Source organism: Diplotaxodon limnothrissa, linkage group LG8 (assembly GCF_057381915.1).
Source record: "Diplotaxodon limnothrissa isolate DT_005_m linkage group LG8, D_limnothrissa_male_GT1.1, whole genome shotgun sequence".
NCBI classification, from domain to species: domain Eukaryota; kingdom Metazoa; phylum Chordata; class Actinopteri; order Cichliformes; family Cichlidae; genus Diplotaxodon; species Diplotaxodon limnothrissa.
Window position 1 is genome coordinate 27,306,968 of NC_140603.1, and position 25,009 is coordinate 27,331,976.

General features: G+C 41.9%; 1 protein-coding gene across 2 annotated transcripts; it reads left to right on the forward strand.

The window, feature by feature from the left end:
- The first annotated feature begins 156 nt into the window (after positions 1-156).
- On the forward strand, positions 157-23,080 carry wnt3 (wingless-type MMTV integration site family, member 3). Of its 2 annotated transcripts, XM_085361018.1 has the most exons (5): positions 157-236; positions 12,313-12,554; positions 16,942-17,207; positions 21,253-21,728; positions 22,984-23,080. In XM_085361018.1, exons 1-5 carry the CDS (start codon positions 157-159, stop codon positions 23,078-23,080), a joined length of 1,161 nt encoding a protein of 386 aa, XP_085217144.1. The 2 variants fall into 2 exon arrangements, with proteins under 2 accessions (XP_085217144.1, XP_085217145.1); XM_085361019.1 differs by lacking the exons at positions 157-236; positions 22,984-23,080 and adding an exon at positions 10,168-10,189 and having other exon boundaries at positions 12,312-12,554; positions 21,253-21,732.
- Positions 23,081-25,009: the final 1,929 nt, after the last annotated feature.

Below are 25,009 nucleotides of genomic sequence, written 5' to 3' on the forward strand. Positions count from 1 at the left end.
ATTTTTTTTTTTTTGCTTCAATATCATTTTAATTTTCCCCTCATTCAACAATCAAGCTGCCCTAAAGCTTCTCTTCCTGGAAACTCTTCTTCATTGCCTACTGGAAGTTCTATGTATTGATCTACTTACCCTCTCACACACTACAAGGCTTACCTCATGGATTTGTATCTGATTGGATATTTGATGTGTGTGTGGTTGTCCAGCTCACGGGTGCTTGGAGGCTATCCCATCTGGTGGTGAGTACGAATCCACAGTTTCAGCATCAGACCCTATAGCTGCATAAAGAGAGAGAGACTTTTTTTGGTCAAATGATCATTTCTGAGAGGGCAGAATGTGCACTTTCAGTAGACTGCGTGGAAAAATGTTCTCCAGCCCAGTCCAAAGAATCTTAACCTCAAATACTAGTGTAACGGAAAAGGCTTGCCGTTCTTTTCCCCTGCACATTCAGGTCTATTTATCACGTTGGAGTATGTTATGATGCAAAAAAGGGTGAATTTTTAGTTTAAATCATTCAAATGTGGGTGTCTTCTTTTAATTTAAGGGGGATAAAATACTTCAGCGAGTGGTCACCATGCTGATGTCAACAGCAAAAGATGGACTTCGGAGTATTTGCACATAACAGTTAAAGTCATTCATAAATACATAAATTGCGTCTTTCACTCAGGGACAATGACAGGACTGATGCTGCGCATGAAAACTCAACAAAGCCTCAAAAAACAGCCCCCCCTATTTATAAACCATAATTAATTTCTTTTCTGAAATACAACCATGTAATTTTAGGAGTGCCTTAGGAAGTACAACAATAATGGCTTATAAGATCATCGTCATTTTGGTTTTGTTTGTTATTGTGCGTCACTGTTCTACATTCAGGCCGTCGGCCCCCCCAAAAAAACCTGCCGTGAAGTGGATCTAAAAGATTTTTGGGACTGACAAAGTCCCGTACAATTAAAAAAGAAAATATTACAAATTTGCGGTTTACCACGGGGCACAGGCTGCGCTTAAATCGGTACATTTTGGACATTTTACTTCAATTGCAATACAATTCACCCCCACCACTACGGATTTGTGAGGAGACAATATGTTTAGGTGCCGCAGGGTTTTACTCTTTGTTAAATTATCCCAGATCGCTTTTGGCACCAGCAACTGAAATTTAGAGGTTTATCTCATTACAGATTCAGCGACATGCAGCTGACCTCATAGCTCCTGGTCTTCTTTTGTAACATAAAGCTTCTATTTTGGAGATATTTGTGTAGGCGTATGACAAAGCTCTTTTGGCACCCGACACAATACTTGTCAGAGCTACTGCACTTTAGTAGCCCAACTAGCATGTGGTCCCACCGTGGTGCTGTCCAAACCGCGAGCATCTTCTGGTTTCATTTACAGAGCAGGCAGCTGCCAAGCACACAGGCCACAGGGCTGAAGTGTTAATGGCAAAGAGGACTTTACACCCACTCCTGGATTCAGCAAGAACCCTAAGACAACAGTGACAAAGAGCTCGGGATTCTCTCTGTGTGAATTACCTGCAGCTGTTCTGTTCAAGGAGCTTACATGACACTGGTGTAATGTTTGAACCTTAACAGTGCGCGCTACCTTTGATTTGGGTAACAAATTCTGAAGTGTAGGCTAGGGTAGATGTTACTGGAGGCGAAGCTGAGATGAAACAGGTAGCTTCAGGTGACCGGGCAGGTGCTGAGGAACGGGACCCGTCAGTGGCACCATCCCCACGGTATAGAGTATGTCCAAAGGGTGACAAAATGAGCTGGTGCATCAAAAACAAGAGGGTGCCGAGTTTCAGCAAGGGCCCAGGCAGCCTCTTCCTCGCTTCTGTCTCAGGGGCGATGACTTGGCCATAAATTCTCCAGCCAAGGTGGGACGGGTTTGAGTGGAAGAGGAGTTTTTGACTGCTTTATGCCTGGCAGCCGTGCTTTTTTACAAGATGGGGTGTTGAAAACAAAACAGAGCATAAATAACTCGAGTGATATGCAGATATGCGTGGACGAGGATGAGGTGTGGTGGAGAGAAAAGCCATAGCAAACTAATGAGGAGGGTTTGGAGAGACAGAGCAGTAAACTGCCTTCTTGAAATGCAAGAATGTTGGAAAAACAGCGAGTTTGTACATCAGGTTTTGAGAGAAGTCATAAAAGCTCGAAGCTTAGATGTGACCTCACATAATCCACAGGTTCCACAGCGTTTCTATCCAGTTATCTGACAACACCATGCTCTCTGTGTGGTGAAGGAAAAATGAAATAAAGATCTTATTATTAGACTTACTGCCGCGGTTTGTTTTCACCTTTTAACCCAAGAACGATGACATAATATGTTTCTCTTATTAAACGCCAGCTTTGTTAATACTCCTAATCGTAAGTTAGTGTGGCGTAGGATCTCATCTATTTTCAGAACAGCAGCCAGCAGTGTGTTTGTTTTCCTTGCATAAACAGTGATAGCTCTAAGTGAATGATGACAGCCACTCTCAGCGATGAATTACCTCAGCTGAACTGACTCCAGCCATCGAGCACCGGCAGTGATTATCGGTTTTAACTCGGCCACAAGATGTTTAAATCCAATAACTGCTGTTTTCCTGATCCTCTGTTATCATCACCGCTGCTAAATCCACATGAGAAAGCAGAGAAGTTGTACACCTCTTGTCAGTTTTGTCCGTGCTCTTTGTCATTAAAAGATTACTTTAAATTTACATAGCTGCTGTTGTGAGAGGTGAAATCAAATAGAGAACAATGGCAAGGAGAAAGAAAGAGGGGAATGACAGAGAAAGAGATGAAGGAATGACGCAAGAGTCTGTTAAATGTTTTTGAAAATCGTCTTTAATGAGCAGTAAGTGCAACTGCGGGTGACCATTATTAGTTTAACTTCCATTCAGGTGAAGAATTATTGAGACAATAAAGCAGTAAAAATAAATCTGCAACATTGACACAAAAAACTAGCAAATTCCATTTCCTACAAGTGCCAGATAATACATTTAATGCCCTTTAATTAACATTTGGAGCTCGCTATGGATACATACAACTTCCTGGTTCAATCTGCATTACTTGTGGAAGTTTCGAAAACCACTGGGGCCTCAATAATATCTGTGGCATACCTCTCAAGATCTCCTTCCCGGTTCAACCTGAGCAGCTTAAATGGGGCTCTAGAGTCCATCTCCTGGTCTCAGGAATGTCATTATCTGGCTGTGACACCCCCCGCAACTCCAAAACCCCTACCGCTGGCAAAGGGGGCCACTTAAATGATCCTTACTACGAGAAAATCCTCCCGTCTGCAAGTCTTGTTTGAAAAGATCAAGGATGTTTAGGTATTATTCTGCAGTTGAAGGTGAAGAAAAGAGCAGGAAAATCCATAAGAATGTAATTCATAAGAAACTTTCGGGTTCCATTATGAACGGCTGAAGGCTGCCATAGGGCCAGGGTCAAAGGCAATTTAGGGCTAAAGCTTAAGAGAAATGTCTCAGCAGAAATTGACGTCCACAGGGATACTGGGTACAAAACAATAATACATTTCTAAAAAAAAAAAAAAAGTATGATTATGTAACAAATGTTAAGATTCCCTTTATCCTAAAGCATCTGTAATATGACTAAATATGCATTGAAGGGACCCATTATGCTCACTTCCAGCTACGCAGAGTTATTCTTGGACGTACGCTGGGCCTCAGTGGAGCCTCATGGTTCACACACTGTCTTTTAAAAACAAGCCATTTAAGCCTATTTCCTTCTGATTGGCCGTCCCTCATAAGCAGAAGGTGTCACATGAGCATTAACGTTTCTGTTTTTTCTTGCAGCCAGCAATTTTTTTTTCTTCTAGCAGATGAAAAAAATTGTATGTTTGCAACCGTGTTTCAAAGATGAGGTTTTGAAACTGACTGAAAAATTTGACTTGATGAAACTTGATTCAGTCACTCACTAAAAGATTTGCTGCCCTTATTTTCTGATCCATTACTTTACTTCACCCAGCGCAACAAGACTGTGGGATGACACTATCAAGGCAAAACCGAGCAAGGTAAGAGGTTCAAAGGAGTGTGGAGTTTCAAAGCAGCGACGGCGAGTCCTAATCTTCTCCCACCACCAAAGGACATGGGATGTGCTCTTGTAGGAAATGACAAAGTCCCCCTGGTGCATGGCTATCAGCTGCTTTAAACCACAGGGCAGCACAGTTACTCAAAGGGAAAACAGCAACGGCCAGGGGCGAAGAGATCATTAGAGGACACGTGTGGAGGCGCACATGCACACATTATTTAAAGTCTTCATTACCTGGCTGATCTCACCTCTGTGGCTTGTTACAGAGGTCAATTATTAGTGGCAAGCAATTTCTTTGACAGACAGGGTCAGTGACAAAGATGTGCCGATCACACCTGTGCAGCCTGTGTTCAGTTAAAGCCCTCAGGTCACTGACCAGGTCAGCCGAACGCCTGGCAGATGCAGCGAGAAAAGGAGGAGGCTATCATTCAAAAATAGAAGGGGTCTCATTTCAAATAGAAGATCTTTTTACTTTGCAACCACAAAATTTAAAAATTTCTCCAAACAACAACAACAAAAGATCGAGTAAATCACGCAGGAATGTTTCATTGAAAGATTTTCAGAACCAAAAGCTTTCTGTTTTCCTTTTGTTGCCAGAATTTTACTAATCAGTCACATTTGAACATTCTCTGGTTGCATGCAGATACACAGCAAAAAAACCATCTGATATTTTCTGACAATAATTCAGTTTATTATTAGTATTTTTTATTATATTTTTTTTATTTGCTATTAAGATTTTCTGACCACAACAACAGCCCTGAAAAATTAAACACTGCCAGAGAGGTTAAGCCACCAGACCAGCCAATGAGTTGCCAGACTGACACACGTGTAGAGGAGAGAAAAGTTGCATAAAGATTGCATGGTCTTGCAACAGCAGGTCCAAAGAAATGGGCAGTGTCTCAGACTGCAGCAGCAGCTCTGAGTGAAGTGTGTGTGAACCGGCGGGCTTTCTTAACCGTGTTTTATTTAATTAAAGCCATTAATTTTTTAAAATTACTTTTAAAGACAATTTGTGGTGTCTGAAATGACCACAATGAAATTCCTGAAATACAGTAAGAGATTTGCAACAGTTCAGTGTGAGTTATGATTTGCATGAGATGCATTGCCGCTGACAATTCGAGCAGGAGTGCCAACAAGCTGCCTTTCATGAAGAGAAGCTGGGGACAATGCGCTGTTTGAGTTGCGGTTCATTCAAACACTCCCTCAGGACTCAAATAAGCTCTGTCCTCTCAAGACAACAGCTCAGACTCTGTTGTGTCCACCTACCAGCAGAGAAAGATGCCAAGTTCCCGCTCTGACATTCATTTATCAGTGCCTTATACTCCCCAGAGCACTTCAGTGCAGAGCTATTGCTGCTCTCATTCTCTTCCTGACAGGGAGGTTCACAAGTTTACACCATGTTCAGTTTCCCTCTGCACGTCTCCATACTTGTGACTGCAGGGGCTCCTTGTCCTAACTCCGCATGCTCCGCAGCAGTCTGCAGAGAGAACTTGGAGAGGAGGGGAGGCAGAAGGAGGTAGAAAGACAGAACAGGTTTGAACATTTTTCAGGGGTCCTGTCATTTTTTATCTGATCAGCCAGGAGCTGTTGGACTACAAATCAAAAGTGTGCCGAAGAAAAAGAGAAGACAACAAAACACAGATAGCAGCTTTGCATTCCAGCCTCCACCAGGAAAAGTCCCATCCTCGGGCAAAGCCGGCAACTTTCCTTGGCCCACTTACTCTCTTTCGAGTGTCTTTATCTCTCTGTGGATTCTGTCGGGGGGATTCATAGATGAGATACCGACGGCAGTGTTTTTGGCGCACGGTGCCGCCTGCTTTTGCTACGGCCTCGTTTAGCAATGTGACATCCTCCAGGCAAATCTCCCAAGCTGAGCCGCAGCATCAACATATAGCGGTATATCGGAGGCAGATTAGAGTTTAATGCAAACAACAGTCTTGCAGTTTGTTACTGCAGAGGAGCGTCGCTCTCACAGAAGAAGTGACACAACACACATGGGACTCAATGCTTCAGGCACAGACCCAGCATACGCTAACAAAACAACTATAATATCTATAAAGTTCCTCTATGCGAAATAAGTTAACTTATTCAGACACGGCTAAGAACAATTGGAACACATCAGGGCTGGTTTTAGAGTGAAATATTAGGGTGCACTGATAACAATAACAGGTGGATGTAGATGTAGCCCAAAAGCTGAGAAAGAGGACCAGAAAGCCATATGTTGCAACTCAAAGCCAGTGTTATGAACTCAGATGTTAAAGAAACATTTGATGGAGAAAAGCCACTGCAGCCCTGAACTGTACTAGCATGTCAGCGAGGTGCATATGAGAACAAATATCTAACTTTCCAGCTCCCTAATATGAAGTCCATGTGAAATCAGCTTGCATCGACGTGCAAAAAGCATAGCTAATAATGTGGGACATCCACTGGTAGAGAGTGGGTGTCTTCTGCTACATACTGCACCCTTTTTTCTGGCCTAATCCTCAACCGTAACTCATACCCACCATAAAAGCAACGTGGTTAGGGAAATGTTATCTCGAGCTGAGCGTTTTTGCCCTCAACATGTTGGTGTTTTGAGACCAAATGTGAAAAGCAGGGGTGGATCTGAGCGTGAAATAGAAGCATCACACGCTCACTGGCTAATGACGAGTAATTTACAATATGTTACCCAGTGAGCATGATCGTTCCTTTCTGTCTCCAACAATGACAATGATTTGCAAAATAAACTTCATGTTGTCTTTGATATACCCTCAAGTTAGCGATGGAGCCCATAAAGTGAAGAGGAAAATCTTTACTGAGGTCACGGAGAAAGGGCACTGAGGGCAGCTTTCCCATAGACTTATGTAGTCTTTGACAACCAAAGGAGTCGCCTCCTGCTGGCCATTAAAAGGAATGCAATTGACTCACAGTAGCAACATCCATCTTTTATGCTATCTAGGCATAAGCCAAACAGAACTTTACTGGAACCGTGAACACAAAAGAAGCAAATTATATAAAAGATATACCAGCAATAGTCTCCTAATATTGTCTTAAGATTAAGGGTTCGAGTGTTAAATTCGGATCTGCCTACTATAGAGATCTCATGAAGACAGGAGGAATGTTCCCACACCACTCCACTATCCAATGATTGTGTGTAGTTTTGTTAGACATGCTAACTTTACATATGGATTTTAAACTGGACCTTTATTTTTGGTTATTTTCTAACTGATGGCTTAGGATGTTTGTTCTATTTGGACGTTACCATTTAACCTCACTACACCTAACACATTGTATTGGTTTGACGTCTGGTAATTGGGGGTTAGTAAACAGCCTCTAGGTGCATTCAGATCACCTTCAGGTGTTAATTGTGCCTTACATATTAATGGACACCGATAAAGCAAGAGGAAAAGATATATTTTAAGACAACAAATAGTCCCATAAACCAGTGGTTATTACTGGCCTGGGTACCTATTATCAATTCTCACTAAGAGCACAAATATTGGATTTCTATAGATTCTAATAAAGTTTGAAGAAAGCATCAGATCTGTTTGTAAATGACAAATCTTTCATCTGTAGCATCTTTAGTATACCACTGTTGTAGGTATACTAAAGATTTGCATATTGCACTTTCCTAGTTTACTGCCCAAGAGGAGAACAATTTGATTAGTTGGAATAATTTACAGAGTCAAACATAAAAACTCAAACATACTTGCAGGCCTCTATAATTAAAGAAGACAAATGCACCATTAGTTCTACCTGCTCTCTGACATCTTACACGACATTTACAAATATGTTTAATGCAAATTTAGCATTTCATCTGTTGCCATGTACTGTAAATAAAGATTGTGTTGGAATTAGAAACCAATAAAATCATTACCAGCATATATACAAGCACAGCCACGGTTAGCATACTAACTAACTAGACTTACAAACTATAGCTGCAATTGTTACTTTCCACATTTTACAAGCAAAACATATAATAAACATAAAATACACTAGCCTGTAATCATCAATCAGCTTTAAACATTGATCAACAATGTAAAATTACAACATGCTTGGGTCATTGTACTTCTAGTACTAATCAGTTAAAGTTTTAGTTTTTCAGCTTTAGCAAAACAGCAAAATGTGACTGAGCGTGTTAACTAGCACACCAACAATAGGCCAACACATGGTAGAGATCGCTAAGAAAACCCAACTTGTTGTTAAAATAACGCTTCACTGTGGCTATAAGCCAAAAGCAGAACAATTAAAGGTGTAGTATACGATACTGTAATGCTTTTACTTTAAAAGTAGGATGACTATACACAGAGCTATCTGTTAGCTTAAAGCTAAAAACATACAAGCTAGATGAAACAGCTTGGTTAATTTCCTCTGTTCAGGTTGTGTCAAATAGTTATAATTAATAAATATAAGTACAAAAAAGAGTTTTTTCTTCAGTATGCTTCTAGTCAAGACAAAGCACATCTTTTTACACCATATGTAAATAAATAAATAATAAAAATAAATAAACAATTTTGCTTAATTACTGAGAAACACAAAATCTGGGATTAGCTCTTCCTGACAAATTTACAGAAAATATTTAAAACACAATAAACAAACATACAGATTAATATGAGTGACACTATTATTGCTGAGTGATAACATTAGTAGCCCTGATGTTAACATAATGAACACAAAGAATAATATTTTGATGATTACACAAAGTGACAGTGTAGCAATCTGTGCCAAATTTGACAGATAAACTTCAATAGTTATGAAATTTGAATTTCAGCTCTTCTGTACGACCTCTGTTGGTGCATGCTCTTGTAAAGTCATGCTGTCTTTTACTGTCTAGAATTATCACACCAATGTAACAAGTCTTCAAACAGCGCAAGGTGCCCGCGGCAGGTTTGTCCACACTAATCTGTAAATTTGTGTATTTCAACACTGGTAAAGTCTGACAAGCCATTTTGAAGTCACATTTGATTACACCTTCATATCCCTGTGGGCACTCACCTATAATGACCCTCTATTTGCTTAACGAGGCAAACAGGCTGGAGAGCAACACTCCCGAGCTGCTTAGATTTGTGCTTATCGGCCCTGGTCATGAACTTCTGTGGACACATCGTGCTAACGGCAATGAGGTCAAATGTCATGTTGTTTTCAACAAGTTCAGAAGGTCACCTGGTACGTTTCGTGTCCCTGGATATAGGCAGCTGTCACACACTGAACCCTGTAACGCAGACCTCCCACGACACAGCACATGAGTCGACTCTTCTATTCAGGTTGAGCTTGCTCAGAAACAAAACAAGAACTAAAATGTGCAATAAAGACATGCCTTGCACCTAAATTTCCTCCCCAAGCAGCAGAGACTGCAGTAGTGACTTTATTGCACTGGGAGTGGCTGAGCCAAAAGTTTTTGTTGACAGTGTTATAGTCTTGATTGCGTGAATTCCCATTTCTCAGCAAGGTGTGTGGTGGAATCCCTTTGTTTCCTTTGCTTCATTTCTGTGGTTTCCAGTGGCCCATCATACTTTCACATCAGTCCGGTTTAGATACTGAGAAAACCCCCAACCAAGCTGTAAACCCCCAGGCCAGAAGAGGCCCCACACGGATGTGCCCGGGCATGCACCTGCCAAGCCCTGCCGTTTGCTGCTGCTCTTCTGCTCGTCTCATCCCCTGCAGCAGATTCCCCCGGCATTCTGCCTCTCTGGAGGTCTCTGCGTCTGCTGCTCCCTCACTCGGTTGAGACACGTTGTGCGTAGCTTCCGAGAAGTGAGGCAAAGCAGGCAGGATCAGCAGTGCACACATGCGGTCTCTGTGCATGCATCTTCGTGTTTGTCTGTTTGCACAATGAGTCTTGTAACTCTCATTAACACCTAGCCAATAACGTATCCCTTTCATCTTATCTATCCATAAGGATCAAGCGAGGCACATGCTTTGCAAACAAAGACAAATAGCCTGGCAGATCCACAGCCTGTTGTTTAAACACGCTATGTCCACCACAAAGTCCCATGTGGTTAGCTAATTGATTCCATCAGAAATCCTGCCCACCACAGCAAACAGATTCATCCTTTTGAATGGCACAGTGGTCTGATTCATAAATATCTGACTTGAGCAAGAGAGATTTGTCTTTGAGGTAGCTCATTGATGTTGTTGGGGAGCATGTGACACCAGCATTCATCTAGTGGCTCATCATCCTCTCTGGTCTATCCCATGACTGAGAGATTAATGGGCAGCAACCCATCTAGCAGACAGTGTAATTAAGGTCCTTAGTCACTCAGTCACCAGACGGAGTGAAGTCAGCAACACTTGAACTCTGATGTTGGTGGGATTGGGACTGGCAGATGAGATAATGTGGCTACATTCGCTTGGGTAAACTCAAGACAAGAACATGAATGGAGATTGATGAGCACTATCAAATTACTAGCTCCGCATGGGAACATGAAATCGTAGAAAATGGCATGTTAACTTTGAGTTATTAATAGACAGCAAGCGTATTTTTCCTTGTGCGTAGCAGCATTCGATAATTTTTGAGTATCAGATCAAGTTTTGTTATGAGCTTCCACGTGAAACATAAGAATTGTTTATTGTGTATCTGTGTCAGTCACAAACCTCACAGCAGCAACACAATTGGCTCAGCTGATTATGGGATGATCAAATTACATTAGGTCGTCTGTAAAAGCAAAACAGTTTCATGTGCCAGAATGCTACCTCCGCTAGTAACTCTTAATACCTGGCAAAATATTAATCTAAGGCTACCAATGCTTAGATGAAAAACAGTATAAAGAAGGAAGATGTGGGTGCAGGGGGTTTGGTGGGAGCTTCATGTAGAAGTGCACATGAGTATCTAAGAGCCGATTTTTTTTTCTTCCCAACTTCAATGGCTTCACTTGTGTGTTCGGGTGGGGCACTGCACTGCACTCATCTGTCAGAGTCAGTGCCTGCTATGATTGGGTTGCGCCCTGCGGGTGTCCTGAGGTCATCCCGAGTGGCGCTCTGATCTGATCGGCATCAATTGTTCCCGCGTGATCCTCTAAGGGCCTCCAGCGCCACGTTGTCCAGTCAGACTCGCTAAGTGCTGCAGAGTCTGCAGACTCCTGTGAACTGCCAGCACATCTTTACACCTCTTACCCTGTACACACTCAAATCACATGCATACATTGCAAAACAATTAGCAGCTGGGCAAGCTTGTATTCAAACACATATTTTTCATGGGGTGATAAAGGCTATGCATAGAAATAAATAAACAAGAAATATAAATCTGGCATCTAAGAGAGCTTCTGGAAGAAAATTTTGTTTGAGCTTGTCAACATGAAAAGCGTGTTAAAACATGGGCATGACACACACGTCTTCTCTCTGTCTTTTATTTCAAGAGAAATAGAAAGCAATTAAAATTAATTACCTGAGTGAAACTATAATGGTTTCTGGCAACACATGCTGAGCTCGACTGTTTGGCAGTGATTAATCCCTGCTTAGACACATCTGCACGAGTCCTCTGGTGAGGCGCATCGCCTCAGACGTGCCATCTTCGTGCATCACCATCAGTGTTCTTAACACATCACCTCCAGAGGACAACCGCAAATTAATGACGGTACTGCAAGGGCAGGTGTTTTCATATATTCAAAATCACACGAGGGGGCTTTTCCCCAAACTAAACAGACAGGTTCTTGTGTGTGTTATCAGTTAGATCAGCAGATCTGTGCAAGCTAACAAGTGGAAACACTTTGAGAAGTCAGTACTAATAGCTTGTATCCCTGCCCTGAAGTGGGCTTATTAGCCTCCTCTCTCTGGTGAGAAAAAAGGAAGCAAAATAAAGAGGAGCTCTTAGTATAAACAATATAAATCAATAAAACACTCAGGTATGAATCATTGTACTCTCTCAGGGCTACATTTATAGTGTAATGGGAGATTAATGAATACAGAAGCAGTCTCCACTCACAGAGCAGGTTGCCTTTCAGTGAGGCCTCCCTGGCAGGTTACCACTCTTGCTATTGTGGAACTGAGTTCACAGAGGGCACAGAAGATGTGAGGGAAGCACAGGGAAGGGCTTTTGAAAGAATACCAAACTAATGTGAGAAATGTACAGGTTAGTTTTATTTATTTTTTGCTTATAAAACCTACAATAAAAATGTCAAAGTTCCTAAAAGTCAGATAGCAGTACCAAATTTATTCAATGGGTACAATTATTTAGGCACTTTTGCTGAATATGTCTTGAGGTTTGATGCAAATCCTCAGGAAAAAATAATAAATAAGTGTTTTTTGCACTTGTGTGTTTAACACAGAGGTGCTGATCTCACTTAACGATGCTTTCCCTCTCTCTGTGACACAGGTCCCTGGCACTGGGGCAGCAGTACTCATCTTTGGGCTCCCAACCAATCCTGTGTGGCTCTATCCCCGGCCTCGTACCGAAACAGCTGCGTTTCTGTCGCAACTACATTGAGATTATGCCCAGTGTCGCTGAAGGAGTCAAGCTGGGGATCCAAGAGTGCCAGCACCAGTTTAGGGGTCGCCGATGGAACTGCACCACCATCAAGGACAACCTGGCCATTTTCGGCCCTGTTCTAGATAAAGGTAGGACTTTTTTTTAGGTTGCTATATCTTTCATGCTGATTTTTGTACTGACATACAGGCTTACTGAGTAAAAAAAATGATCTAGAGGGATCTAAATAATCTCTTCCAAACAACACCCAACTTTAAAATGCAGTCTTTGAAGGTAAGGCTACTGCAAGCTGTTACAAAACTGGTGTTTAACACTTTCCACCCTAAGGCTCAGCACTGCCTGAGCTGCCTGGGCTTTTGCTGACAAACGACTAACTAGGGCAATTACAATAATATCCACCTTTCCTGGCTGCACTGAGAAATGAGTGCAGGTACAAGCACTGACACATTAGTCATCTTTATCTTCTATATTGCATTTATCTTCAAACTCATGGGCTTTTTTTTTTGGTTTTTCCCAACCTTGTTTACACACTCGTACATGAAAGAAGGTCAGTGCGGTAAATCTCTCAACAAAACCTGACAGCTGATGTACTGGAGGCATCCATCAGGTGCTGTACACGCAGAATGCTAAGTGTAAACTATCCCTACACTTATCTGCGTCAATTAGGCAGTCCCACCAGACCTGACAGTGGGAAACAAGGCACACAGGTGTCCTGCTTAAGGCCTTCCAGTCCCTAATTATAAAGGCAGACGTTTGTGTGTTGCGTGTGAGGTTGCTGATTGGAAATGAATTAGCCTGTGTGTCAGAGGCGAAGGAATCTGGGCAGAAATGGGCAGTGTGAGCAGTCCAAGCTCCTCAGTCAAATAAAAGGGAGAGGGGAGGCCAAATGAGATTACAGGCAATAGAAAAGGGCCGGGGGGCTCCGCTCAACCCCTACTGTGCATGAAGGCCAGTGCGCGCCTCACACAGTCCAGCTCCCACGGACACCCCATTCACACGCCCTTTTGACTCTGTCATGAAAACAGGCTGAAAGGGGATCTCTCCCAACCTAGCCCGAGTGTGCACAGTGGGATAGGGAAGGATAGGATGGAGGGAAGGAGGTAAGGATGTAAGGATGAAGAGTGTGCCACTTTGGGAGTGATTAATGGAGAAGCTCATGCTAGGGAAGCAAGAGCTACCAACCAGTACCCTGGCCACCTTAAGCTGTGGGTTGGCTGCCGTGGTGCTGTTGGTGGATGCCTGGAGGAAGTGGGGGGTTGAGGTGCTGCAGTGGGTGGTGGTGTATGGGATTTCGGATCAGGGTGTTGGCGGAGGGGTGGCTGGTGGGAGAGGAGGGGGACTTGGGGAGTTTAGGGAATGCCAGCTCCGGGCAGAGCTGGGCTGTGGGGGCGTGAGTCGCTGGACCCTTTGTGTGGATAATACGGTGTGACACAAGGGAAACAAAGGCGGATTGATGGGCCCAGCAGGTAGCAGGAGCAGCGCCAGCCTTGGCTAACAGCCAGAGCTCCAGGGGCCCGGGGCTCACAGGCCCCTGTTTTGGAGGGCCCACTTAGGCTTGCCAGGGCAAGTAGGGATGCCCAACATGAGGACAGTATGTCATCCAGTGTCGTTCATTGGACATTTAGATGAAAACCTCTTTTCATTAGGGATAAACAATAAACATGAAATGTGTAGACAAACAGTTTCTTATTGTTTCAGTTTTACAAAAGATATCAAAAATAATTAACAAACATAGTTTTGATTAACGTTATTTCACTGTCTGTATTTCTCAAGATTTTCTCAAAAGCAGCCAACATAAAAAAAGGGTTTTGGTTTTGGGACACTGACTGCAGTCAAATTGTGGGTGGGGAAAATATGGCTAGCTTCCAGACAAACATTTGTAAACTTTGTCTGTGGCTTGTTAAGTGGTCTCATTGAGTTTTTGGCAGTGGATCCATCAAAGAATTTCTAGCTCTAGTTGCCAGTGTGGTCAGCAAAATAGGAGCTTAATTCTCCAGTCGTGTTCATACAAATTTCAAAACTCAAGTCGTGCAATTCCGTAGATCAGATATTCCAGCTGTTGAAAGCCTGAAGGTCTGTTCTGTATAACTATCATAGAGGGGAAAAAGCTGGGATGCTAGGTAAAATGTAAATAAAAATGTTGCACAATGATTTCTAATTCTATTGATTAATGGTGTTAAAGCAATATGGTTCAGATTTTTTAAGAGAGAAATCTCTTTATTTTGGATCCAAAACTAGAAACATGCTTAAAAAAAAGGTGGGACAAGGACTATAAAATACTATAACGATTCTAATAACCCAGAGGCAACATTGGAAATGTTCCTGATGTTGCCAACTTGTTTGTGCCTGAGTTCATTTAAGATTTATGCAAACTGGAAAACTGTCCCCGTGTTCGGGCCATCAGAAATGTTTTATTCCTTTTGAAAATTATGGGAAAATCATGGCCTCCAGGGTAAAGTGAAGAACATCCAACATTATTAGTACACAGTTCAAAGGTTAGCATCCATAATGATGCAGTGAGGCGTCGGTGCACATAGAATAGGTAGCTTGGAGATCTGTAAGGGCACCATTAATGCTGAATACAGGTGCTTCTGTTCAGCCAACACTTGGGGAACACCCTTTTTAGCACTTTCTGGGGATATTGCAGCATCATAGCTCCACAGTAAGAGAGTCTTGGTGCAGGGAGAAATCATTTGGTGTCATATGAAATGGCAACTGAGCAGAACTGTCTTACCGCATCTTATATCAGTTGCACAGAAGTAGCTGTAAGTAATCTGGGCGCTACCTATAAACAATATATACGCGGCGTTTTTTCCTGAATAGTTTCGCCAGGATTACTGTCTAAGGACAGCGCTAGCAAGAAGAAAAAACAGCCCGTTCGTGTTGGTGGAAAAATGTACCATGTTGACCAATAAAAAAAATGATATGACAACATGACATTTGGTTGTTTAGGAAGAGGGGGAAGTTTTAGGAGTGAGCGAGTTTTGAGATGTGAGAGATTTGTGACGTTTAGCATGTTTGGAGTGTGTAGTTAATGTGTTGTCTTGTGTAGTTAGCGTGTAGTGTTGTGGATAGTTTTGTGTTGTGTGTCAGAACAATGAGGCGACTGCTGTCTCCAGGTAGAAACAGGAGTGATACACCTGCTGCTGTCAGACCTGCAGGTATCAGGCTGTGATGTTCTCCTTTATAGTGGACAGAAATTATTTTTTTGGTGGCACAAATAATTTTTGTGGCATGTTATTGAGCAGAACAGCTGATTGTTCTGTAAATAGTTTGAAATGGTTATTTAAAAAAGGGGTAAGAGGTAAATAGCTGCAAATAACTTTGTTGTTTGCAAAACTTGTGAATATTTTAAAATTGACAATTTATATTTGCATTTAAAGTTATGAAATATGATTCATTAAATATGTTTGTGGTTGTTACAGTAAAAAATGTAACTTTTTCTACTCAGGTTTTATGTTTTTTGTCTGATTTTAGATCAATTGTGTTAATACAGTATGCCAAAATGAAAACATAACTGTAAATTCAGACACGTGAGGTTGTGCTGAAAACAATGATACCAAACAAGGCAAAGGAAATCGTTTTTAAAGGTGAAATGTAGAGTTCAAATCAAATAATTAATTACTTTTAGAATCTTGTAACTCAGTTACCTTTTTGAAGCAGTAACTAGTAACTACAATTAATTACTTTTTCAAATTAACTTGCCCAACACTGCTGGTATCAAACTTTAAAAAATGTCTTTTTATTTAAATGTAGGTTAAGCGCTCTGAAATCATTGGATCTGTTTGTGTTTTCATTTAACAAAGCCCCTCACCTTTTTTTGGAATCGAAGTCACAGGACACCAATAGTGTGTGTTTTTCTATATCTGGTGGAGTGTAATGGGTGAGCCACAGTAAGTGTGCTGTGATTGTGAAACAATGGTGTCTGGTTACATAATAAGCTGTTGTCTTCAAAGACAGCGTAACTCCATCCGTCAGAGTGAAGAAGAAACAGCCTGACACACTGCTAGGTTTCACCAGAAGGCCTTAGGCTGTAAACAGGAATGGGTGGGGGGTAACAACATTCCTGAAACACTATCCAGATGCAAAGCAGCACACCTCAGGGATGACAGGGGGTCACTTAGATCCCACTGAGCGTTAGACTACAATAGGCTGATGTCACTGCAGGGACTCTGCTGTTAGGTTCCTTGGTGGTTCTTCCACGTCACTGATGATGATCAGAACTGTGTAAACATAGTTAAACATTGTTTATATTATATTGTATATAGGAGATGTTAAGGAGTTCTTCTATAGGCTTCTTGCTTTATTACAGTGGCAAATACCTGTCCATTAATGTGCCTTCTCAAAGATGAAATGTTGTGTTAAAAGGTTAGCGCCTGAAGGTATCCCTTTCAATACATCTGTCTGGATGTTGGCAGTAGTAAAGATCACCTTGTCTACGTTTACCATAAGATTGACACACTTCCTTTCCTTCTCCTTTTCTCTGTCTTTCTGTCTGTCTTCGTCCGTCTCTTTCAGCAACCAGAGAGTCAGCATTCGTCCATGCTATAGCTTCAGCGGGCGTTGCATTTGCAGTGACACGCTCATGTGCCGAGGGCACGTCGACCATGTGTGGGTGCGACTCCCACCACAAGGGCCCTCCAGGGGAGGGCTGGAAGTGGGGTGGCTGCAGCGAGGATGCAGAGTTTGGGGTGCTGGTGTCCAGGGAGTTTGCGGACGCCAGAGAAAACCGTCCAGACGCTCGCTCAGCAATGAATCGGCACAACAACGAGGCGGGACGCACGGTAAACACATTTACTATTAGGAACCTGCAGAGCTGCACTGTTATTTTTCTACTTTTCACATGGAAAATAACATTAACCAGCCAAAAATATGTGGGTACTACAATATAATATCCATATGAAAACCTTTAAAACCACAGATATTAACCTGCTACTGTAAGAGCTCCCACTCATCTCAGAAGAGTTTGCCCCAGTTTTTAGAACCTGGCTTTCACCCAGTCACAACAACAAAGTAAGGTTCAACACTGACACTGCGGGAAAAGTTCAAAGTCGTTGCACAACTTAAACCCAAAGATCACTTGGAAATAAGAGTTAGAGAGCATAAAAAACAAAGATAGAACAGGTAATCAAAGTCAATGTTTCTTTTTTAAACTTTCAGTTCAATTAAGTTTATTTGTATCGTATAAAATCACAACAATATTTGCCTCAAGGTGCTTTAGATTGTAAGGTAAAGACCCTATGATAACATCGAGAAAAACCAAATATTCAGACGGCACCTCTATGAGCAAACACTTGGTAACAGTGGGAAGGAAAAACTCCCTTTATACAGGAAGAAACCTCAGACTCAAGAAAAAATGACAAAATATCTCAAAAATAATGATTATTTATTATCTGAATATTTAGCTCAGTTTTAGTATTAGCTTACATGTTTTATGTGTTTTCAGACTAAATGTACTTGTCAGATGAAGCACTCTGATAAGCCATGTTAGTTAGTTACAATTATTGGTCAACGTTTAACCACGGTGATGTAAAAACAATGGACAAAAAGCTGAGTGAAACTATTACTATTTTGGATTACTGATTGCTCATGTGACAGGCATGATATAGGTACTTGACTTGTCCTCACAATCCCAAGTTTCCATCTGAAAACGAGCACTTGACTTTGAATTAGAGATGGACTGATCCGATATTACGTATCGGTATCGGTCTGATACTGACCTAAATTACTGGATCGGATATCGGAGAAAAATAAAAAATGTAATCCGATCCATTAAATATCACGAAAGCACCTCACAAAACTTGCAACACGCCGTAACTCGCCTCAGAACGACGTTAGCACGTCGGAGCAGTATGCATCACGTGATAGAGCAGCTGTGGCATGCGGGACCTGTCGGTGGTCTGGATAGCATTTGGAGCTTCGCTAGCAACCTGGCATTTCATCTCCGACAAAGTTATCCCCGAGAGAAGTAAAGCAAGTGTGTAAGTCCATCTCTGAATGTTTGTAAAGCATTCCCACGTTAAGCTTAACGAGCGACTGCCTCTCGCTCTCCGGCTGCTACTTCAATCGTGAAACTGCTTAAATGATCAGCTGATCGGCTTTTCTGTCGCGAGTCCGTCTGTCTTGTTTGTTTTTGGTCCACTTTGCACCAGAAAGAGGAAACCAGCGGCTGAACAACAGCAGCACGTTTAAGCTTGATAAGCTGTTGTTAGAATTTATTTAATATTACTTTCTACACCAGGATCTTTTTCTATGTAGCTGACGGCTGGTAACTGTGCAGGGGCGGATCTAGCAAAGTTTAGCCAGGGGGGCCGATAGGGCATTAACAGGGAAAAGGGGGCACAAAGACATACTTTTCTTTCTTATTCTCATTTAAAATGTCGAGCTTTTAATAAATAATTATCTGACACCCAAAGTTTTAATTTGATGTAAAATGAATAGAAGTCAATTACTGTATATAGTGACTATTAAGTCTAATATATATACCCTAGTAAGCTATAGTACTTTTTACTTTGGGAAGGTACCATCTGTGCAGTCTGCAATTTTGTTGAAGAAAGATGTTGAATCTATTTAATATTTCTTGAAAAATAATTGATTTCTGTGCATTTTTTTTTTACACTGCATCAAATTAAGGTTGATTACGTCGATTAAGCATCATGAGGTGGCGCGTGAGGGGTGGTTCCCTATTTTTTATTTATTTATTTTTGTTGTTGCTGGGAGTTGGAACCCTATTAGTTAGGTTGCTTAATATTTACGCTAAGTACTCTTTAAAATACCAGAATAGGGAGGATGGTGTAGGTCTAAGTTTATTAGATTGATCAGTATTGCTGAACTATGAAATATTTTTTTTGTATACAGGTATAACAGAATAGCTTTAGTGTAGTTGTTGTTTTAAACTTGAGTATGAACTTGCAGACTTGCAAAATGCAGCAAGATATTTTAAAAAACAGTTTTGTTGATTAAAAAACACTATATCGGATTCATATCGGTATCGGCAGATATCCAAATTTATGATATCGGTATCGGTATCGGACATAAAAAAGTGGTATCGTGCCATCTCTACTTTGAATGACTGGTTAATTACTGATCTAAGCAACATTCATCTACCCGCCATGCCCCCACACCTTGCCTTTCATGCCTTGCATCCCAATGAGAAATTCCCCGACAGTCAAATAACCCAAGTGAGCTGAGGGGGGAAAAAAAGAAGCAAATCAGCTCAGTCTTAAAACATCACTGGCTGCTGTCACTGCTGGGAGAAAACAGGCTGCTCGCTGAGAGGCAAAACAGGGGGACCACACGGCAACAAGACAGCCCTTTGATGCGCACAGCAGCAGTCAGAGCGACCACAGGAGCTCACTGAACAGAGGTAATGTCAGAGGAGTCACCCGTCCTCTCCACCTGGCCCTCTCACGCTTCGTTATTTAGCCCCGAGGGCCTTGGATTTGATGTTGGCATGACAAGCTCACGGTGTGATGTCACTGGTCCACTTTTCTCCCCTCTACTCACCCAGAGGTGCCACAGCCACCTGCCTTCCGCCCCAGCTGGGGGATTTCTGCAGCTAAATATAGCTGTTGAGCTAAAGCACAACACAATGAAAAACCGAAAACATAAAAACACGCCCCACGGGAGCATACTCACAACGTGAGCCAATAACTTCAGAGAGAATTAGCAGCGGCGCAGAGCCTCCATACTCCACAGCTGCATGACACTTCAATAAAGTGCAGCCACTGGCATATTGTTTTTCTTGGCCTGCTTTGCAAGGCTTTAGTGGTTTTGTTAGTCTGCATTACCGAATTCACTCTAAATCTCTGAGCATAAAGCTTTACCAGATCTTGTTCCGTTGTGGCAGCTTCCAAAACAGTTATCAAACTAAGACCAGCACATTTTACACTTCAGAGCAATGCGTTGCACAAAGAGAAAAAAAAATCATAACTTGTTTCTACCCAGAGGACAACAGCTGTAGTTAAAATCTCACCAACCTCACAGCTCCAACGTTCTGTCAAAAGAAGCGTACTTAAAGATTTATTGGCTAGGTGAGAATTTATTTTAATTTTTTGGAGCATACCGAACATATACAGACAAAAAGTGATCTGTGTGTTTAAGAAGCGCACTATCCTTTCATGCAGTGACTCAGGATTGTCAGTGAAATCTGTTCTGAATCCAGCTGGATGAGGCAGATTTTCTTTTCTGGGCAAGAGTCATGACGCTCAAGAGATGATGCTTTAGTGAGGAAAAGTGTTATTAGAAAAGCTTAAAAATCTTGGATGCATGCTGAGATGCCAAATATGTGGTTTTCACTTTATTTCAGTCACTATAGTCAAAAGAAGGTTGTCATTTCCATCTGCAGCAATTCATATTTGGACTTATGGTTCATTTCTGGGACTCCCAGCGCCTCCATGTGCAGCCAAGACAAAGAAAGTAGTGAGAAGACCTATTAAAAGGACAGAAGAGACACTGACAGCAGAAATTACACAGATTATCAGAGAAACGGTATGAAAAGGAAGCACTGAGGTAGAGGAGGGTTACAAAGTGGCTTGCAGATGCACAATAGGTGGGCAAGTGTGAGTACAGCCTCGTGTTGCAATTAGGTGGCCTACCTAAACTAATATTAACCCTTTCAAGCCTGGGAAATAATCGCCAGGACATTTAAATGTGTTTCTTGAACTGTCGGACACATTTTTAAATAACGAATTAAATATAAATTTAAATATATGCGTTTTAATTTGCATAATATTTGCCACATCTAGCATTTTTTTGCAACATTTGAAAAAGGGAGAAAACATTTTCCCACGCACAGACTTTTATTCTGGGGTTTTTTCTCGTTCTCAGACTATCCTGGATCACATGCACCTGCGCTGCAAATGTCACGGCCTTTCTGGAAGCTGCGAGGTGAAGACGTGCTGGTGGGCGCAGCCGGACTTCCGCATGCTGGGCGACTACCTGAAGGACAAGTACGACAGCGCCTCAGAGATGGTGGTGGAGAAGCACCGCGAGTCTCGTGGCTGGGTGGAGACCCTGCGAGTCAAGTACGCCTTCTTCAAGCACCCCACTGAGCGCGACCTGGTGTACTACGAGGGCTCGCCCAATTTCTGCGAGCCCAACCCAGAGACGGGCTCCTTTGGGACGCGCGATCGTGTCTGCAACGTGTCGTCGCACGGCATTGAGGGCTGCGACCTGCTGTGCTGCGGACGCGGCCACAACACCCGGACTGAGAAACGCAAAGAGAAGTGTCACTGCATCTTCCACTGGTGCTGCTACGTCAGCTGTCAGGAGTGTGTGCGCGTCTACGACGTACACACGTGTAAGTGAGACAGACAAGCTGACTGCTGGACCTTCAACTCCCCACCTCCTGCATGACTTCCTTGATTCCCCCACCACACACACACACACACACACAAGCGCAGTCAAAAACATATTCATCCACACACATTCAAGCCCTAATGGGTAATGGCACATCAGTAATGGATACTTCTGTACCATTTTTTGTACAAACCATGCACAAGAATCTATCTTCCAAACCACTACCCCCATAACTACATAATATCTGAGCAGAATGTGTCCCGTGTTGACCTGATGGATAACTTGGTCCACTCTCACGGGAAGAAGCTAGAGTTGCCACTCTCCCCTCGTTCGTCCTCACCCTGCAGCATTGGGCCATGACTACCCCTCCCTTCCCCCTTTGTCTTTATTTATTTCCCACCCTTCATGCCAACACAGCGTTTTCGGCATGTACAGTAACACTTTTACATGTGAGATTAATGCAGTAAAAAAAAACAAAAAAACAAAAACAGTGACTCTCCTTGCTTTTGAGTAAAAAGCATCTTCTAACTAACACCTCACTTCTCCAGCCAGTCTGGTTGGTTTACCTTTTTGTTGTTGTTGTTGCTGTTTTTTAACTTAACCAACCTCTCTACCCAATCACTTACTCTTAAGTAATACTGAACACGTCAGCAGCCCCAGGAAACCATCACTTTGTAACTACTGAACTGAACTGAACTGAGGCACTGGAAGTGCCGCAGTCCTGTCCTTTCTAAACTACTGAGCTGATCCCTTCCTTCCCTGCAGACTGACTACTGCGACAGTCAACTAGAAGACATGTGCTTCAGTCTGATTTTTTAATAAACCCACATTTCTGAAATATTACCACTGAGCTGGGGTTTGAGGTATGCAGGAGGAGGCATGCTCGTTCTGCTAACTAACAACCCGTGCATATGTATTTATGTGCACTATTCATAACTCCAGGTGGTAAACATTTGAGCATTGTTTATGTGAGCAAATTCTTCTTGGTTGCAAGCTAGCAGTTCTTATGAATGACGGCGCTGTTACCACATTCACCCTGTAAATCGCTCATGGTTTCTACAAATGTCATGCAACTTCACCATTCAAACTTACGGAGTCTGGGGGTAAAAACTAACCACAGAAAAGTTCTGATTATATGTGTGAAGGTCACCTATTATGGCTGTGTCGTTATGAATTTGTGCATCAAACTTGAGTCCAGCTTATGTCCAATATTAACTCTGGTGTTTTGTTTTGTTTTATTTTATATCACTTTCGGTGCAGAAAAACATTTGTCTCAACAAAAATCTTTTACTTCTGGGAACAAAAGGGAAAGAAAACAAGGGGATATGTGACGACACGTGGAGACAACATGGGCTGAGAAAGATCTGATTGGCTGTCACATCCTTCCATCTGTGTTTTCAGTCAGCTGGACAGTTGAGGTTTTTACGGTTGATTTATGAACTCGTATTCTTGTCAGTACACCCCGAAACACTCCTGCCGTCATGTTTTGATTTTTAGAATATTGGGAAAAACAAATTACTGCCATTTAATCAAAAGAATGCTTTTCATAGACTTCAGTGTCAGCACATTGTAACTTGCAACAAAAGAAACCGGTTTAAAGACCACTAACAAAAATTGCTATGATTTGTGGGTGGATTGTAAAGACTGCCAATTCACGAAGTTTAAAAAAACATCTGATTCTGAGAACATGAAGCGTAGAACGGATGATTTATAAGGGATGCGTATGTGCGTGTGCATGACAAGCTACTACAGAAGAGGATGGATGGACCGACGGACAGCGAGCTGGCTCTTCACAATGGTGGAGCAAAGCAAGAGAGGTTTCACACAACATGTTCTGACAGTCCCACCTGCTTCCTATTAATTATATTCAAGAACAAACACACAAGTTACCCAGTAGTGTGTAGGCTGTCCTCTCTTTGGGACATAGCTTAGTGTTCACGTCATCTTCTACACAGCCCTCCCTACCTGGGCCTACCTTTCTGTGTTCAGTCCCCCCACCCTACCGAGACCCCCAAAGGCCCCTCATCTTTCCCCGCTATATCCAAAGTTTTGTACAAATGTTTTAAAGTTGAATAATTCCCTTTTTATTTTATAATCGTAAATGTTATGTTTTTATAAATATTATTTATTATACAATGTATATATCTGTATGACTGAACTAAGATTATATATTTGAAGAAGAAAACCTGTGTCATGTTTCTTTATGCTTGCAAAGGTACACTCAAACACACGCCTCACTTTTCTACATGAAGTTGAAATGCAGGCTGAAACAAAGGTCTGTTAGATACTCCGTCCTTTGATACAGCATTCACTTACTTAATTTGATTCCACTTAAAGGAGAATTTTAATTATACTTTATTATTATTACGGTACTGTAGAAAAGTCCTGTGAAAAAACAAACTCCTATCGAGTTTTTTTGTGTGACTGTATATAAAAGATGGGCTTCTCCACATGAAAGTCGCCCATTGGTTTATGAAGTTAGAGGGTTTTGGCTGTTGGTCATCTTGGTTGCTTTTGAAGAGGCCATATTTGGATGAGAGCAGAGAGTTATTATTAATGTGCTCCTTCACACTCTGCCTCTAAAAGACGACATTTGACCACCTCCCTTTATCTTTAATGACACCTCAGTATATATCAATAAAGATGCAGTTTGATGACCATTAAAACTAATTTCTGAGTTTTTGTAAGGATAGCTGCACAGGCAGGGACCAGCTAACTGCTGATATTCACCGAGTCAACTTTTTCTATAAGCAGGCCTAAAATACAACAGAGATCAGTCAGTTCAGAAAAGAGCTTTAAGTTATTCCTAGTAGGTGGTTGGTTATGGTTATGAGCTAAACAGTCAAATTTCCAAAGTCGGGAAGTCATTTGTTGGGTACTTTTGCATTGTAGTCTGAAAACAACATGTTTGTGACATGTTGCATCTTATTGTTTAATTTTTAAATGATACCAGATTACTTCTAATTATTAACTTTACCTGATCTGTGTCACTCCATATTGCGGAGCAAGTAGGAGCTACAGCCTAATGCTAAACGACAAATCCAATGCAATCTCCCTCATAAAGACAAGAGGCTAAACTTTTTTCATGATTAACCAAATATTTCTTTTCCAACTTGAGTAGACGTGTATGTGACTTTTTCCAGCTGCACAATCACATCGCATTGGTTGCACATTTGGTTATTAGCTAGCAAAACATAGATGTAGCCGTTATGATGCCATCGAGTGGTTATAAACACGGAAGGAAAGTCTTTATGGAGGTCAAGTTAGAAAGTAATTGTTCCAAAGA

Bases quoted from the DNA above. Each gene is read 5' to 3' on its own strand.
- wnt3 (XM_085361018.1), top strand. From the start codon at position 157: ATGGATTTGTATCTGATTGGATATTTGATGTGTGTGTGGTTGTCCAGC. The intron at 237-12,312 runs GTGAGTACGAAT...TCTGTGACACAG, and splicing joins GGAGGCTATCCCATCTGGTG to GTCCCTGGCACTGGGGCAGC. The intron at 21,729-22,983 runs GTGAGACAGACA...CTTTCGGTGCAG, and splicing joins TACGACGTACACACGTGTAA to AAAAACATTTGTCTCAACAA.